This window comes from Lupinus angustifolius, chromosome LG14 (assembly GCF_001865875.1).
Source record: "Lupinus angustifolius cultivar Tanjil chromosome LG14, LupAngTanjil_v1.0, whole genome shotgun sequence".
In the NCBI taxonomy this organism is placed as follows: domain Eukaryota; kingdom Viridiplantae; phylum Streptophyta; class Magnoliopsida; order Fabales; family Fabaceae; genus Lupinus; species Lupinus angustifolius.
In genome coordinates, this window is record NC_032022.1 from 9,271,423 (window position 1) to 9,285,953 (window position 14,531).

The 14,531-nt window shown below is 34.0% G+C and overlaps 2 protein-coding genes and 1 non-coding gene across 4 annotated transcripts; 2 read left to right on the forward strand and 1 right to left on the reverse strand.

Annotated features, from left to right (window-relative positions):
* LOC109326361 lies at nucleotides 7,261-8,520 on the forward strand. Its single transcript, XM_019559049.1, has one exon. The coding sequence runs from the start codon at nucleotides 7,261-7,263 to the stop codon at nucleotides 8,518-8,520; it is 1,260 nt and encodes a 419-aa protein (XP_019414594.1).
* TRNAH-GUG lies at nucleotides 9,953-10,024 on the forward strand. The gene has a single exon. It is a non-coding gene; the product is annotated as a tRNA-His (tRNA).
* On the reverse strand, nucleotides 10,994-14,203 carry LOC109326524. Of its 2 annotated transcripts, XM_019559219.1 has the most exons (5): nucleotides 13,921-14,203; nucleotides 12,699-13,386; nucleotides 12,335-12,572; nucleotides 12,033-12,115; nucleotides 10,994-11,206 (listed from the first exon to the last, which is right to left on the reverse strand). In XM_019559219.1, the coding sequence occupies exons 1-5, from the start codon at nucleotides 13,950-13,952 to the stop codon at nucleotides 11,135-11,137; spliced, it is 1,113 nt and encodes a 370-aa protein (XP_019414764.1). In that variant the 5' UTR covers nucleotides 13,953-14,203; the 3' UTR covers nucleotides 10,994-11,134. The 2 variants fall into 2 exon arrangements, with proteins under 2 accessions (XP_019414764.1, XP_019414763.1); XM_019559218.1 differs by lacking the exon at nucleotides 13,921-14,203 and having other exon boundaries at nucleotides 12,699-13,645.

The following is a 14,531-nucleotide window of genomic DNA, read 5'->3' on the forward strand; positions in this document are numbered from 1 at the left end:
TCAATGGAGCATTGGAGATCTATGATTAGAAAAGGAGGCTAGTCATGAGATCAGCCATGGCATCCAATAGAACCTTTCAAATAAGCTTAGCAAATGTGGAGTCTCAATTTCTATCTACCATGGTTGGTGAAGATTCTTGGTTGTGGCACTTGAGATTTGGCCACTTGAATTTCAGAGATTTGAGCTCACTCAGATCCAAAAACATGGCACTAGGCCTGCCTATAATACAAATTCCAAAGAAAGTGTGTGAAAGTTGCCTCATCAGCAAACAACCAAGGAATTCATTCAATAACCACATTGCTTTTAGAGCCAAGGATCTGCTACAAGTCATCTACTCAGATGTGTGTGGGCCTTTTGACGCTCCAACGCTTGGAGGCAACAAATATTTTGTAACCTTTGTAGATGAATTGAGTAGAAAAGTGTGGATCTATCTCATCAAGTTCAAAAGTGAGTTTCTGTCAATATTCAAGGAATTCAAGAAGTTGGTGGAAAAGCAGTCAGGCAAGAACATTAAGATCTTTAGAGTAGATAGAGGTGGTGAGTTCACATCAGGAGCTTTCTCATATTTCTATAAGGATCAAGACATTGTGCATGAGGTAATGTCCCGCTATACACCTCAACACAATGGCATTGCTGAGAGGAGAAACAAGACAATACTCAACATGGTTAGGAGTATGTTGAATACATAGAATTTACCACACAACTTCTAGGGTGAGGTTGCCACCATAGTTGTGTTTGTCCTCAACAGATGTCCAACAAAGAAACTAGACTTACTGGTACCTGAAGAAGCTTGGTCTGGAAAAAAGCCTTCAATAAGACACCTAAGGGTGTTTGGCTCACTCTTCTACACTCACATTCCAGACCAAAGGAGAAAGAAGCTTGACAACAAGAGTGAACCTATGATCCTTGTTGGCTACAACTCTAATGGATCATACAAATTGTATAATCCTGCAAACAATCAAGTTATGTTCAGTGGGGATGTGCAAATTGAAGAAAGTGAATCATGGAAGTGGCCTCAAGACAGAATCACTAGAGTAACAAGTCTGCAACTGGATTGGGAAAATGAAGAAGTGTCCAGAGAAGAAGAAGTGATAGACACAATCACAGAGACATCTTAGGTAGCTAATGAAAGACCATAAAGACACATATCATTTCCTTCTAGGCTGAGAGATTTTCAATTCTACTCAGATGGTGCAATTAACTCAGAAGGAGACCTTGTGCAACACTTAGCTCTATTGTTTGATGTTGAACCAGTAAGTTTTGAAGAAGCTATTTCAAATAGCACTTGAAGATAAGCAATGTTGAAAGAAATCAAGTCTATAGAGAAGAATGACACTTGGGAATTGGTTACCTTGCCTACTAAGAAGGTATCAATAGCAGTCAAATGGATCTATAAAGTGAAGTTAAAACCAGATGGCACAATTGCAAAGCACAAAGCAAGATTAGTTTCAAAGGGCTTTATGCAAAAGGAGGGAATTGGCTACTCTGAAGTATTTGCACTAGTTGCTAGATTAGAAACAGTAAGACTCATAATGGCTCTAGCCAGTTGGAAGAAGTGGAGGTTATGGCAACTAGATGTGAAGTCAGCATTCCTTAATGGTCCATAGAAGAAGTATTATTTGTTAATCAACCTCCTGGATTCATTAGCAAAGGCAATGAAGGAAAGGTACTAAGATTAAAGAAGGCACTCTATGGCTTAAAACAAGAACCTAGAGCATGGAACAAGAGGATAGACAAGTTCCTCTCTGACTCAGGATTCCAGAAATGTTTAGTAGAGTATGGCATGTACTTCAAGTCTTTAGATCAAGAAAGGGGAGCATTGTTCATGTTTGTATGTGGATGACCTTCTAATAACAGGAAGTAGTTCAAATGGGATATAGGTTCTAAAGAGCAACCTAAAAGGGGAATTTGAGATGACTGATCTAGGTCTACTCTCATTCTTTCTTGGTCTTGAGTTTCAATACACTGATAGAGGCCTATTCATGCATCAAATAAAGTATCTGCTTGAGATTCTAACCAAGTTCAATATGTTGAACTGCAACACCTCAGAAACACCAGCAGAAATGAATTTGAATCTAGATAAATGTGAGAATGAAGCCACTATGGTGCAACTCTATTCAGACAACTTGTGGGAAGCTTAAGGTACATTTGTCACTCTAGACCAGAAATTTCCTTTAGTGTAGGCATGATCAGCAAGTTCATGAGTGATCCAAGACACTCACACATGATTGTAGCCAAAAGGATCCTACGATACTTAAGAGGAACTCTTGATTTTGGAGTTGTTTTCCCTCACCAAGATGAGGAGATTAGCTCACAACTTGTGGTCTACTCTGACTCAGATTGGTGTGGTGATGTGATGGACAGGAAGAGCACCATGGGGTATGTTTTTATGATAGCAGGAGCTCTAATTTCATGGTGTTCAAAGAAGCAAATAGTAGTGGCTCTCTCAACTTGTGAAGTTGAATACATAGCAGCTTATCACAAAACTTGTTTCTCGTGATAGGAGCAAACACATTGAAACCAAATATCACTTCTTAAGACATCAAGTAGCAGAAGGGAAGATCAAGATGATTCATTGCAAAAACGAAATTCAATTGGCAGACATCATGACAAAGCCATTGAAGGTGGATAGATTTAAAGAATTGAGGAAGAAAATTGGAATACACAGCTTGAAAGATTGATTGTGTTTGTAGTTGTTGATGTTACAAAATTCTGAATCATGGGGTTGTTAGATTTTGTAATTCAAAATTTTGTTTGTTAGTTAGTTAAGGTACACTATAAATAGACGTGCCTTGTATAGAAAGTTAACTAACATACACTCATATTCAATACAAACAAACCAGATTGCATTTCTTCAACGTGTGTGCAGCATCTAACAAAAGGAAATTTTGTTGTGTTATGTACAATCTTTTCTCTTCTTTATTTGCTACACTTACATACAAAAGAGTTTCGTGAGTAAGAAATTCTTACTTCTAGAGTGTTATATTTTCTATTTTATTGGTTCAAAGAGTTGATAGTAAATGTTGGTCTTGGTGTGGATACACACATAAAGTATTCATAATTTTAAAGAACAACTTTAAAGATTCAGGAACTACAACCAGGTACGCATTTTACATACAATTTTTTATTATAATTTTAGATACAAATAATTTCATGTTTCTTCCGTTATGTGTTAAGAACACCATAAAATAACTTTCATCACTGGTGCAAAAAAACATTGATAGTGGATTATATAACAAGGAGTAAATATATTTTGGTTCTTCAAATTTTTTAGCATATCACTATCCGTTCTCTGTAAAAATGAAAATGGTTCAAATAAATATTAAATTTGAGTTAAATTATTCTCTTTTTAAGTTTTCCATGACATTAATAAAGATTATTTTAATTGACATTTCTGATATATTTTTATCAATTTGATTTTTTTATTTTTTAGGGGATCAAATTAGTAACGTTAACACATCATTTACCATTTATATATTAATTCTTATTAACTCTAAAATAAAAGTAATACATATCACTTGCATATATAATATATGTAAAAATAAATTACGGTAGTAACTTTTTTATGTAGGAAAAAAGAACAATAGCTAGCACAACGATCCTGAGTGAAGGACCTAGTCTTAAATTACTTAGAATGAATTCAAACTTTAGTCGTTACAAATATTTATGTGTACGAGAAAGGAAAATCCGTTAATGCTCAAACGCAAAAGTTAGAGCACTATATATCTTTTTACTAGTCTATCAAAAATCAAAAAACTTAAAATGAATTCTAAAAATATCAAATACAAATCAAATTAATCATTTTAGTATATCTTATGAGACCTGATTGCATTATTTTGACCTACATTCATAATCGTTGAGTACTAAATGAATTTTATTTTGGGATCAAATTATACATGCAAAATTTTTGAAGGATCAAAGTGAATATTCCCTATTACAATAAAATAAAATAGAGGGATTAAAATCACACAATTTAAAAAAGTAAGGTAAAAATGCAATAAAACCTGAAAATTTCTTATTCAATTAACGACAAGTGTTACATATACATCCCAAATTCTACAGCTTCTCTTAAGACATATCAATCTATCTCAATCTTTAACTTATTTTTCATCGATTTTTTACATGCATCTCAAAAACTTATCCAAAAATAAAATGATAACTAAAAACTGTCACATTGTTTAATATCATTGTTGTTCAATTTATTAATAGCAGTATTTTTATATAAAATATCAATTAAAAATAAATATAGTACAATTGCAAAATAATATAACACATTGTAATAATTTTATTTTGTAAGATGGACAGTGATTCTCTATCCCAAAAAAACTATGTCTCTATGTCCCTATCCAATAGCATTTCAATAAATAATATAGAATATTAGTTTATGATATTTGTAACTTTTTCCCAATTAAATAACTCATTTTGATTGGTTTTGGATACCATCAGGGACACTTAGGACAAAAGATCCTCAACCTTTGCCCCAAGAACCAAAATAAAAAGAAAACGATATATTCTTATAATAAATCATCTTATTAATCCTTATATTTATAAGAAAGTAACATATATTACAAGAAGATATTTTATTCATTAATAATTAATTTATAAATAATATGTGTGAGAAAAGTTTAGTATGAAAATATAACATTACTCAATTAAAATAGCTTACCAACTCCTAAATAGGAGGATGACGGGAATTAATTAATTCAAAAACCTAATATTATAATTGTATTTATTTTGATACTTTTTTGGTATGGTGAAAACTTAAAGTAACAAAGAAGCTACTACCAACAAATGCAAATCTTATGGTGATGTACTTTTAGGACATTTTTTAAAGTATGATTAGTGAGAATGCGATATTTAAAGGAATTACATTCTCAATTTTAATCTATATTTTATTCATATGGAACATTGTTATGAAAATGATTAATTTTTGAAAAAATATATTTGATAAAAAAATAAGAGAGTAGAAGAAGAATCACATATAAGTTCTGCAAAGGAGATGCAAATAAAGTCTGTTAAGGGGAAGAAACTGCTATGGATTTGGATTCTTCTATTAGTAATTCAATTTCAGATTCTAATGTGAGGTGTGCTAACTTCCAACACTTCAAACATGGTGCTCAAGCGGGTGGCAAATTATGGCAAATTGGAAAGAAAATTGGTGTCTCTTTTCAGGGGGAGGATTTAGTGATGGACGACAAATTAATTGATCTTGAAGAAATGGATAAAGTTGGGGTTCCAAAAACCAACACAAGGGAGCAAGATGATTTCCAATGATCTGTCTCTCTATGAATGTGAGGGGGTTGGGGAGTAGGATGGAAAGAAGGGGTTTGAGACATCTAGTTTATTCGAATAGAGTGAATTTTTTAGGTGTTCAAGAGACAAAATTAGAAACTTGTGATCAATTGTTATGTCAGTCTATTTGGGGGAATTACCAATTTGATTGGGATTGTAATAACTCAGTGGGTAGATCTGGTGGTATTTTGTGTATTTGGGATTCTGCTGTTTTTTCAAAAATAAATTCTATGAGGGGAGATGGTTTCTTGCAATTCATGGAGTGTGGGTTTCGACTCAATTGGAATGTTGTATTGTGAATGTCTACTCCCTCTGCCGCTTGGATAAAAAGAGACAACTGTGCGAGGATCTTCTTCTTCTCAAAAGTAGTCTGGGTGTTAATCATTGGTGTTATTTTGGTGACTTCAATGCAATAAGGGATAATTCAGAAAGGAAATGGGGTGTTGGGGTTAGTAGCTCTAAGGAGATGCAAGAGTTTAATAGCTGGATTTCTAACATGGAGTTTCTTGATCTTCCTCTTGTAGGTAGGAACTTCACTTGGTTTCAGCCTAGCAGAGGGTGTATGAGTAAATTGAACAGATTTCTTCTGTATGCGGATTGGATTGCTACCTGGCCGGATACATCTCAGTGCGCTCTTAAAAGGGAGTTTCCTGATCATTGTCCAATAATTCTCAAATATCAGGTAATCAAGAAAGCCCCTCCTCCTTTCAAATTTAACAATGCTTAGATCCTTTAGGATGGGTTTGTTGAATTGATTAAATCAGCTTGGTCGGAGGAGGTGGTGGAAGGGAGATGGCATGCATTTATAGTAAAAGAGAAGCTTAAACTTTTGAAGGGGAAAATAAAGTTGTGGAGCAAAGAAAATTTTGGGGATATGGATCAGAAGCTAGTGGTCATTTCTAATGCTATCCAGAATCTTGACGCTTTGAGTGAATGTGTTAACCTGGAGCATGAAGACTTGCTTTTAAGAAAGAAACTGTTAGCAGATTGGTGGATAGTAGCTTCAAGTTGAGATATCTTATTAGCGCAGAAAGCTAAATGCAAGTGGTTAAAGAAAGGTGATGCCAATTCAAGCTACTTTCATGCTTGTATTAAAGCTAGGAGGAGGAGAAACCAGATTTTGGGGATCACAATCGATGGTATTTGGTATGAAGACAGTCTTGCAATTTCTAATGGGGTTTCTAATTACTTCAAGAATCTATTTCATTCTGATCAGAGTTGATTCCCAACTTTATATGGTGTTGAATTGCAGAGTATTTCGGTTGAGCAATTAAGAAGTATTAGTGTGGTTTTTGGGGATGAGGAAATTAAAAAGGTTGTGTGGAGTTGTGTGACGGACAAGAGCCCTGGTCTTGATGGTTTTAACTTCAAATTCTTCCAGGAATTTTGGGATTTAATCAAACCAGATATTTGCCAGTTTGTGAATGAATTCCATAGTAATTCTAAATTGCCTAAGGGTCTTAACTCTTCGTTTATAGCCCTTATTCCAAAGGTTATAAATCCTTTTAGGATCCAAGATTATAGACCTATCTCTCTGGTGGGCTCTCTGTATAAGATAATTCCTAAATTGTTAGCTGGAAGTTGAAATCGGTTCTGTCTTCTGTTATATCTTCTTCCCAATCTGCTTTCTTGGGAGACCGTAACATTTTGGACACTCCAGTTATTATAAATGAAGTTATTCACTCTGCTAAAAAAATCAAACGAATGATGTTTCCTTTTCAAGGTGGACTTTCAAAGAGCCTATGATGCTGTAAATTGGCATTTCATTGATTATATGATGCATAGATTTGGTTTCTCTGTCAAATGGAGGAATTGGATTAAGGAGTGTTTATCCTCGACTATGATGTCAATGTTGGTCAATGGTGTCCCTTCTCAAAAATTCTCAGTTTCTAAAGGCATTCGTCAAGGAGACCCTATGGCTCCTTTTCTCTTTCTGATGGTGGCTGAAGTTTTGCAGGGTTGACTAGAATGGTTGTTAATGTTGGGCTGTATGAAGGGTTCAAAATGGGCGGTTTAGGCATTGATATTTCTATTTTGCAATTTGCTGATGATACAATATTAGTGTGCAACTCCAACATCAATAATTTATGGACTATCAAGAGCATTCTCAGATGCTTTGAATTAGTATCGAGTCTTAGAGTCAACTTTCAAAAAATTTCGCTGGTTGGGATTAATATTCAAGAGCAGGTCCTTGTGGCAGCCGCTAATTTTATTTCTTGTAAGGTGGACTCTATCCTTTTTTTCTATCCGGGAGTTCTAGTTGGTGCTAATCCCAGAAGGTGTGCAACCTGGCAGTGTGTCATTGATGCAGTTACTAAAAGGCTTGCAAACTGGAAAATCAAACACATATTCTTTGTTGGGAGACTCACTCTCATTAATTTTGTGTTGAATAGTGTTCCAATTTACATGTTGTCTCTGTATAAAGCTCCTAAGAAAGTGATTTCTAAATTGTTGTCCCTTGAAAAATCTTTTCTCTGGGGGAATAATTCGGGTGATAGAGGGATAGTGTGGGTGTCTTGGGAGGAAATTTGTAAACCAAAAAAAGAGGGAGGCTTGGGTGTTAAAAATCTGTTTTTATTCAATAAAGCTTTGCTTTGTAAATGGAAGTGGAGAAGAGTTCAAGAGCCTAATTCTTTGAGGGTCGAGGTCCTGAATTCTAAGTATGGGACTGAATTGGACATTCAATCGTCCATCACAGATTCAGCATGGTGGCAAGATCTGGGGTCCCTCTCTCGTGACGTTGGAACTCTTGGTGATGGTTTCGAATCTAATATCTCTAAAATAATTGGAGATGGGAGTCGAACAAGGTTTTGGACGGACTGTTGGTGTGGTCCTATTTGTTTAAATCCGAGATTTCCTAGACTTTTTTTGCTAGCTGATGACAGGTATGCAATGATCTCTGACTATGGAGTTTGGGATGATAATGAATGGTGTTGGAAGGTTACATGGCGTCGGGATCTGTTGGAAAGGGAAGAGATTGTTGCGAGGAGCCTGTATGAATTAATTAGTTCTACTCCCTACAGGCGTGGAGCTGAAGATCAATGGAAGTGGAGTTTGGATGTCTCTGGTACTTTTGTTGTCAAAACAGCTTATTTGGAAGCCTTGGAGACTAGCTATGTTGAGAGGGGAGAGGAGTTTCTTGATCATTCTGATTTGGTTAATCTTCTTCAAAGATGTTGCAAGACTTTGGCCTCCAAAGGTGTGTTGTTTCATTTGGAAAGTCCTTAAAGATAGAATTCCTTAAGAGGCGTTATATAGGCATAATATCATTCATATGGAGGAAGATGTGGTTTGTACAAGCTGTCTTGAATTCTCTGAATCCTTCAATCACCTTTTCTTATCTTGTAAGTGGGTTATGGATGTGTGGAGTGGTGTGTATGCATGGCTTAAAATTCCTCTCATTATTCCGCAATCAATAGGTGAATTCCTTCTTCTGCGTGATTCTTATTGGAGGGCTCAAAAAGGGAGAAAACTTGGAGAATGTTGTGGTTTTGCGTGGTTTGGTCAATTTGGTTATTGAGAAATGAGGCTACTTTCAATGATAAGAAGGTCTGCTTTCTTCATGTCATTGATCTAATCCAAGTGAGAACTTAGCAGTGGTATTCATCTTCATGTGGTAGAAATTATTTTCCGTTTAAACAATGGTGTCTTGATTTGACGTTTTGTATTCATAATCAGTGTTTTAGAAACAATATGTAGCTTCCTTGTTATGGGTTAGCACCCCTTGTGCTTTTCTAATGCATTGTTCTTTGTTGTTTCAAAAAACAAATTACCACAAAAATTATATTCCTATTAAAACCTAATATTCTCATTTCTTTTACATTTTAAGATTTTAAAGGATATATTACTTTTCTGACTATTTTTGTTAAAACTTTAACCAAACATGAGTATCTCACAATATCATAAATTCTAGATTAGAAAAAGATATATACTGACAGTATAACTGATTTTTATACTATTACTACATCATCAACTATTTATATTTTATTATTATTCACTTGGCTTTATACGGAGGTGGGCCTGAGGTGCCTACACACACCTAAACTTCTGAAGTTTGTTGACACAAGACTCTCCTAGCTACTGGGTTGTGTGGAGCAAGGCTTTTGGTGGAGAAGGGTAAAATATATGACTCAGTGTAAAGTATTCTCTTTTAACTGTGATTTTACCTGATGAAGAGGCCCTAAGTTATTGAAAATACCAAATGATAAATAGTGTGTCTGATTTGTATATCTGCTCAATTCATTTTAGGTTACTAGTGATAATGTCATTATTTGTGTATACCTTTCAGTGCAGATCTTTTAGGGGAATCGGAACATCTTGTGTAATTAGGTCCATTACGCCTTTTTGTCTTAATGTTTGAATATATTTCCGTTATGTTAGTGGCTTTATTCATGTTGTATTTCTATCTGTGGTGTAGTCTCAAGAATGAAGGCATTAAGCTGAGAAATGATATCTCATGGGGATGAGGGAACCACATTAATGTTGTTACGGTTGTGGTTGTGGTTATATTTGTGTTGTGTTTATAGAAATTATGAGAGAATGGTAGGAAATATGTAAGATGCATTTGCCTTGCCCATGCAGTTGTTAAAAGTATTTTCTATTATATATGGTCAAAATATTTGGTTTAGATTATTGTCATTATAGATTTTAATATCAACATGTGGCTGTAGTTTAGTGGTGAGAATTCCACGTTGTGGCCGTGGAGACCTGGGCTCGAATCCCAGCAGCCACACTAATTGTTTTTATTTCCTGTAGTGAATTTGGTAGATTTCTGTTTTGGAATTATTATTATTGTGGGGAATAGATGAACCTTTTTATTCTCTTTGAATGTTATGTATTGTTTACGTGTCTTTAGTTTTTCAATTTTGTTTTTCTTTTTTCGTGAAGAAAAACATACTTTGCTCCCCCAATATTTCTCTCCTTTGCCGATTTCAAATTAGTGCTGGGAAAAGTATTGTTGGACTTTTTGATTCAGAAAAAATAGGTTTTCACAATATTTATTTATATTTAAATATTAATTAATTTTAATTAAATGATGCTGCATTACTTCTTGATACAAATCAAAAGTATTTATAGATGTCTCATCTAAGACCGAGAAGGAACATCAAATTTAATAATTTATATTGTTCGGGTTGTACTTCAAGATGCAACTTTTCCTTTTTCCTTTTTAGTTAAATCATTTAGACAAAATTGTTTCTAATTAGATGTTCCATACTTTATGTATATTTACAATTTCACATATGCCAAAATATGAGTATTTGTAAAAAAAAAACTATTATTTTGCAAAGACTGACAAAGCTCATGAGCAATTTCTAGGACATGTTAAAAAAGACAAACTCAAAGTATATCTTGGAAGTTGAATATAAATATGATTTGGAACTAAAGTGCACATTCATCCACCATGCTAAAACCAAATAATTAAAAATGGATCAGTTTTCGGTCATATTTGTATAATTTAAAGCCTAAAAAATTCAAATCACCAAGATACTATATATTCCGTCCAAAAAATTTGATGTTTAAAATTATGCTTTATGCATACTAAGAAGTCAAATAAATAATATAAAAATTAAATATGATTTAATTAAAATAACCTCATTTAAAACATATTGTAAATTAAATTAGAAAGAAATGAAGAAATATAGATAAAAAAAGAAGTAATAAATAAACGCATAACTAAAAAGTTATGTATTGTGTTTCTAAAATATCAACACAGATGGAATAACATGACAAAAATCAAAACATCAAGAGTTTAGTAATTTAGAATACTCAAGATAGAGAGAGATAAACATGTTTAGTATATAAATTGATTACATTAGAGAAAATCAAAAGCAAAGATTATTTCCTAGTGTTGTAGCAGCTCATCCAAATAAGACTGAACTCTCCATGGTCTGAACTTCCCTTCATGTGATACATTCTGAAACCACAAAATTTACAAATCAAAAAGAGGCATTAAGATAGAGCCTCTAACTTCAAGTTTCAACTGTTAATCCTACTATAATACTACCATGCTTGTTTTGGAAAACTAACTTTTGGCGATTCAATGATATATTATAGAGAAATTCAATAAAAATATGGCATGTAAACTTGTTTAGGCTAATAAAAAAAGATAAAAATGATGAGATCTAGTATTGATGGAATGACTTTGTAATTCAGCAACAAAGGATGATTAGAAAACTGCTTTGATAGTGTTGCAAAAATATGATAATGTGGACCAAGATATAAAAAACATATTTTCTAACAAGATGACTATTTCACAGAATTAAAGGACTAAGAAATTCAGATAGATAGTGGTAATAAAACTATGATAATTGAAACTGTGGATCACATCATATGATACAGCCGCATATTGTGGTTATGGTCATTGTCGCCAATCATATCACACCATAATTATGGTGTGACACTAAATCATAATGATTCAGCCGCAACACAACCATATTGGGTTGCATTTGGGCCATAGACCGCATGTGTTCAATTTTTTTTATTATTCATAAAGTAATTCAAACCACAACGATTACAATTTAATGAGAACCAAACTGAAGGAAGAGCACAACCTAATCTAATAAGGCAATAAAGAACTACTGATGTGAAAGAAGACAACAAAACCCATGTCAAACATTTGAAATATTCAAAGTTACATATTTTCAGGTCAATACAGAGCCAGAATTATCAACCTAGCAGTGCAAGAAGAACTAGAAAGTTAAAACTTGTATTGAAATGCTGCAATAAGGAAATATACATACCACCAACCAAAAGAAAAATCCACGCAGGAGATTCAGTACTTTTGGCTTATCATCACTAGCTGTATATATTTTCCTTTTAAGATCTGCAGGATTATGAAGAGACATGATTGTATGACATTTAAATAGTGGTTCTATGTTCTATTAATATGGATATATGATTGATAATGGTGTATTGATCCTCACTCATAGTGGAAAAATAACTTCACAGCAGCATAGACAAGTAATTGCAGGCACATAACTCTAGCAAGAATCATGTAAATACAAGTCAAATATCAATGACTAAAGTTAGAAATTCTACTTACCAATATGACAATCAAAATAGGACTTTGCAGCAAAACCTTCCTTGTAGATTTTGGTACGCCGACGTAGAACTTTTTGGCCTTGGGCTGGTTTTCTTACAGTAATTTCTTCAAGAAGCTTTTCATACTCTTCCTGGAAATAAGGCTTCTTAAGTTCTTCCATGAGTTTTTGTCTATACTCTGTTCGCTTCCTCACATTTTCTCCATCATCATCCTCATCACAAAATATCTCCACATTCAACTGTGAAGTAACACATATAGCAAACATAATCTAACTAGAAGTGAGAAGTGTATACATAACATCAAAGAAAGAACAAAGGTTGAATACAAGCAAACAGATCTAATTCATATAATCTTAGATACTCACAACAGGATTTTGCACTGGCCTTCTTATACTAGGTGCATCATCTTCACTCTCATCCTTTATTCTATGATCAATTGCTTGAGCCTCAGTTGATGGCAAAACATTCTTTTTGTTTCGCTTACTGCTTCGCTTCCGAGCATGCTCATGCTTATGTTCCTCTGAAGTAACAGGATTTCTATTACCATTAGGATCCTTAGCAGCATGGAGTTCTTGAAATCCTTTTGGTTTCCTTCCCCTGCGCTTACCCTTATACTTTGCAGCAGGGGCAGGCATCTCTGTGTCCACAATTGCCACATTTGAAACATGAGTTTCGATCTCAACTGCGCATTCAGTTAGAGCCTCAAGTTCGGGACTTGATGGCTCGTATTTTACATAGACATCATCCTCAATGATATCAAGAGCATAAGATTTTCCATCAGGCCTCAAATGTTCCAAGAAAAACTTATATTGGGAATCTGCAATCACACTATCATCATCATTCTCTGCGCAGTTTTCTTCAGCGGGATATTTTACGGTGTCAAAGACATTGTCCTTAATGATATCATGTCCAAAAGATGTCTCAACAGGCCTACGATTTTCCAAGAAATGTTTATATGGTGGATACTCAGTCACACTATGATTCTCCTCCTCTTCTGCAGTGTAGCCTCTATCCTTATCCTGAAGATGAGGCTGTTGCCTTTGTAGTACAATGCTGTATAAACCAAATAAACCATGAATTGCAACATTTCTTGATCTAGAGGAAGAGAAGTTATGGGTGCTTTTTATTTTATATGAGGAAGTTTTGTGTTCAATTTTATCTGTTTTCAGGTTTGGTTCCATAGATTCATTTGGGTGGAGGCCTATGACAGAAAGTAAAGGAAATATTTTTTGGGTGAAGGTTGTGGAAATGAAAATGGGTTAGGAAAGTTATTTGAATCTGCTTAGTGTTTCATAGTAAGGTATGTTATAGTTGTTTGTTTTCTCATTCTAAAAATGCATTTTTTTTAGCTCAGATTATACTTACATGCTGATAAATCATAAAAGTAAAATACATGCACTTGAGTTATATTTGCAGTTCTAGATGCATTTGTTATAATTACTATTCTCTTGTTTTGTCTTTCACTTATTATCAATATTAAATTATGTAAATCTTGTTGGTAAAAGTTTATGTTACTAAAAAAACATTAACATGAGGAGCATTCAGCAAGAAGAAAAAAAGGAGAGTTGGAAAAAGTGAGTAACTTACCTATGATGATGAAGACTAATGGCTCTCTTCATTGCTATGTTTCTTTCTTCTTTCTTTTCAGTTTTCAAGTATCTACTAACCAAGAACAACTCTCACTTTATCTTCCATGTGTTTCTTTCTCTTTCCCATTTCTCTAATTGGCTGCTGAATATACATTGTTGCAATGTAGTGTGTTAGTGAGGGCTTTGTACTAAAAGTGAAGAAGTTGATGCAGAAAGTGTGTGTTGTGTAGGTTTGATGCTGCCAACTTTGAAAGTCTTTGTAGGGTTGTGCCCTCCATTTCCATGCTTGAAAGGGACATATTATAACCAAAAAAGTAACTGGTGCACAAAAGTAGAATGTGAAACATAACAGCAAATGCTACCACAATTCAAAATATTGAATTATAAATAAACAGTAGAATTGCATATTTTAACCAATTACAAAAGTCACACCCATTATTCTACTGTTTATTAATGAAAGGGTAGATTACATTTAAACCCTTAGTTTTAGTCGACCTACGTACATTATCTCTCGCTTTATTACACCTACAAAAATCCCCTAATTTATATACTTTCGTTACACTAACCAAAAACATAGTATATTGTCCCCTAAATTAGTGTAATATTTTA